This window comes from Mastomys coucha, chromosome X (assembly GCF_008632895.1).
Source record: "Mastomys coucha isolate ucsf_1 chromosome X, UCSF_Mcou_1, whole genome shotgun sequence".
Classification (NCBI taxonomy): domain Eukaryota; kingdom Metazoa; phylum Chordata; class Mammalia; order Rodentia; family Muridae; genus Mastomys; species Mastomys coucha.
In genome coordinates, this window is record NC_045030.1 from 64,604,555 (window position 1) to 64,605,682 (window position 1,128).

Consider the following 1,128-nt stretch of genomic DNA (forward strand, 5'->3'; position numbering starts at 1 on the left):
AAGGGTGGAAAATACAAGATTTGCAATATCTAATATCAAAAATTCTAGTATATGGCTTTTAGTATCAAGTATTCCAACATTCAGGGCCTCCAAAGACTTTAATGTCCAGAGTAACCAATGTTTTCAAAAATCCAAGCCTTCCAGTGTTTCTCCAAAAATCCTGTGCTTATAATGTTTCCAATATCTAGGGTTTCCAGTGGTGCCAGTACCAAGGTCTTCCAACATCTCCAGGTCTTCCAGCAACCACAAGTCTTCCAACACTATCAAGGTCTTCCAGGCAATCCTGATCTTCCAGAAAATATGTCTTCCAGATGATACATGTCTTCCAACAACCTCCAAGTCTTCCAGTAAATTCAGTCTTCCATGGTATCTAGATCTTCCACGGTATCTAGATCTTCTTGGAAAATCTGTGTCTTCCAGGAAAATCTTTGTCTTCCGAGGGATCCATGTCTTCCAGAAAAATTCATGTCTTCCGGGAAAATCCATGTCTTCCAGAAAAAAATCCACGTCTTCCAGAAGAATCTATGTCTTCCCGAAAAATCCAGGTCTTCCAGAAAAATCCCAGGTCTTCCAGAAAAATCAAGGTCTTCCAGCTCATCTGTGTCTTCCATCAGTTCAAGTCTTCCAGAAACCCATGTCTTCCATTAAATCCAGGCTTTCCAATAGATCAACATCTTCCTGAAAATTCATGTCTTCCAATAACTTCCAGGACTTCCAGCCAAGATATGTCTTCCTGAAGATCGATGTCTTCCAGAAATTTCATGGCTTCCAGAATCGACCCATGTCTTCCAAAGATCAATGTCTTCCAAACAATACTGGTCTTCCAGAAAATTCAAGTCTTCCTAATTTCTGTCTTCCAGTGATCTCCTGATCTTCCATCGTATCCACATTTTCCAGAAAATCTTTGTCTTCCATGAAATCCACGTCTTCCCCAAAATCCATGTCTTCCAGGAAATGAATGTCTTCCCCCAAATCCACGTCTTCCTGAAAATCCAAGTCTTCTGAAAATCCATGTCTTCCCAAAAATCCATGTCTTCCTAAAGATCCATGTCTTCCTGAAAAATCCAAGTCTTCCCAAAAAATCCACGTCTTCCCGAAAATCCAAGTCTTCCTGAAAATCCAAGTCTT

The 1,128-nt window shown here is 40.3% G+C and overlaps 1 protein-coding gene across 1 annotated transcript in view; it reads right to left on the reverse strand.

The window, feature by feature from the left end:
- Positions 1-353: 353 nt before the first annotated feature.
- The window catches only part of Cdr1 (cerebellar degeneration related protein 1), a 2,063-nt gene continuing 1,288 nt past the window's right edge, over positions 354-1,128 (reverse strand). The window contains 5 exon segments of the mRNA XM_031366972.1: positions 354-621; positions 623-702; positions 889-1,004; positions 1,007-1,061; positions 1,064-1,128. The exon segment at positions 1,064-1,128 is cut by the window's right edge and continues 7 nt beyond it. Coding sequence (XP_031222832.1) covers positions 354-621; positions 623-702; positions 889-1,004; positions 1,007-1,061; positions 1,064-1,128 — 584 coding nt within the window.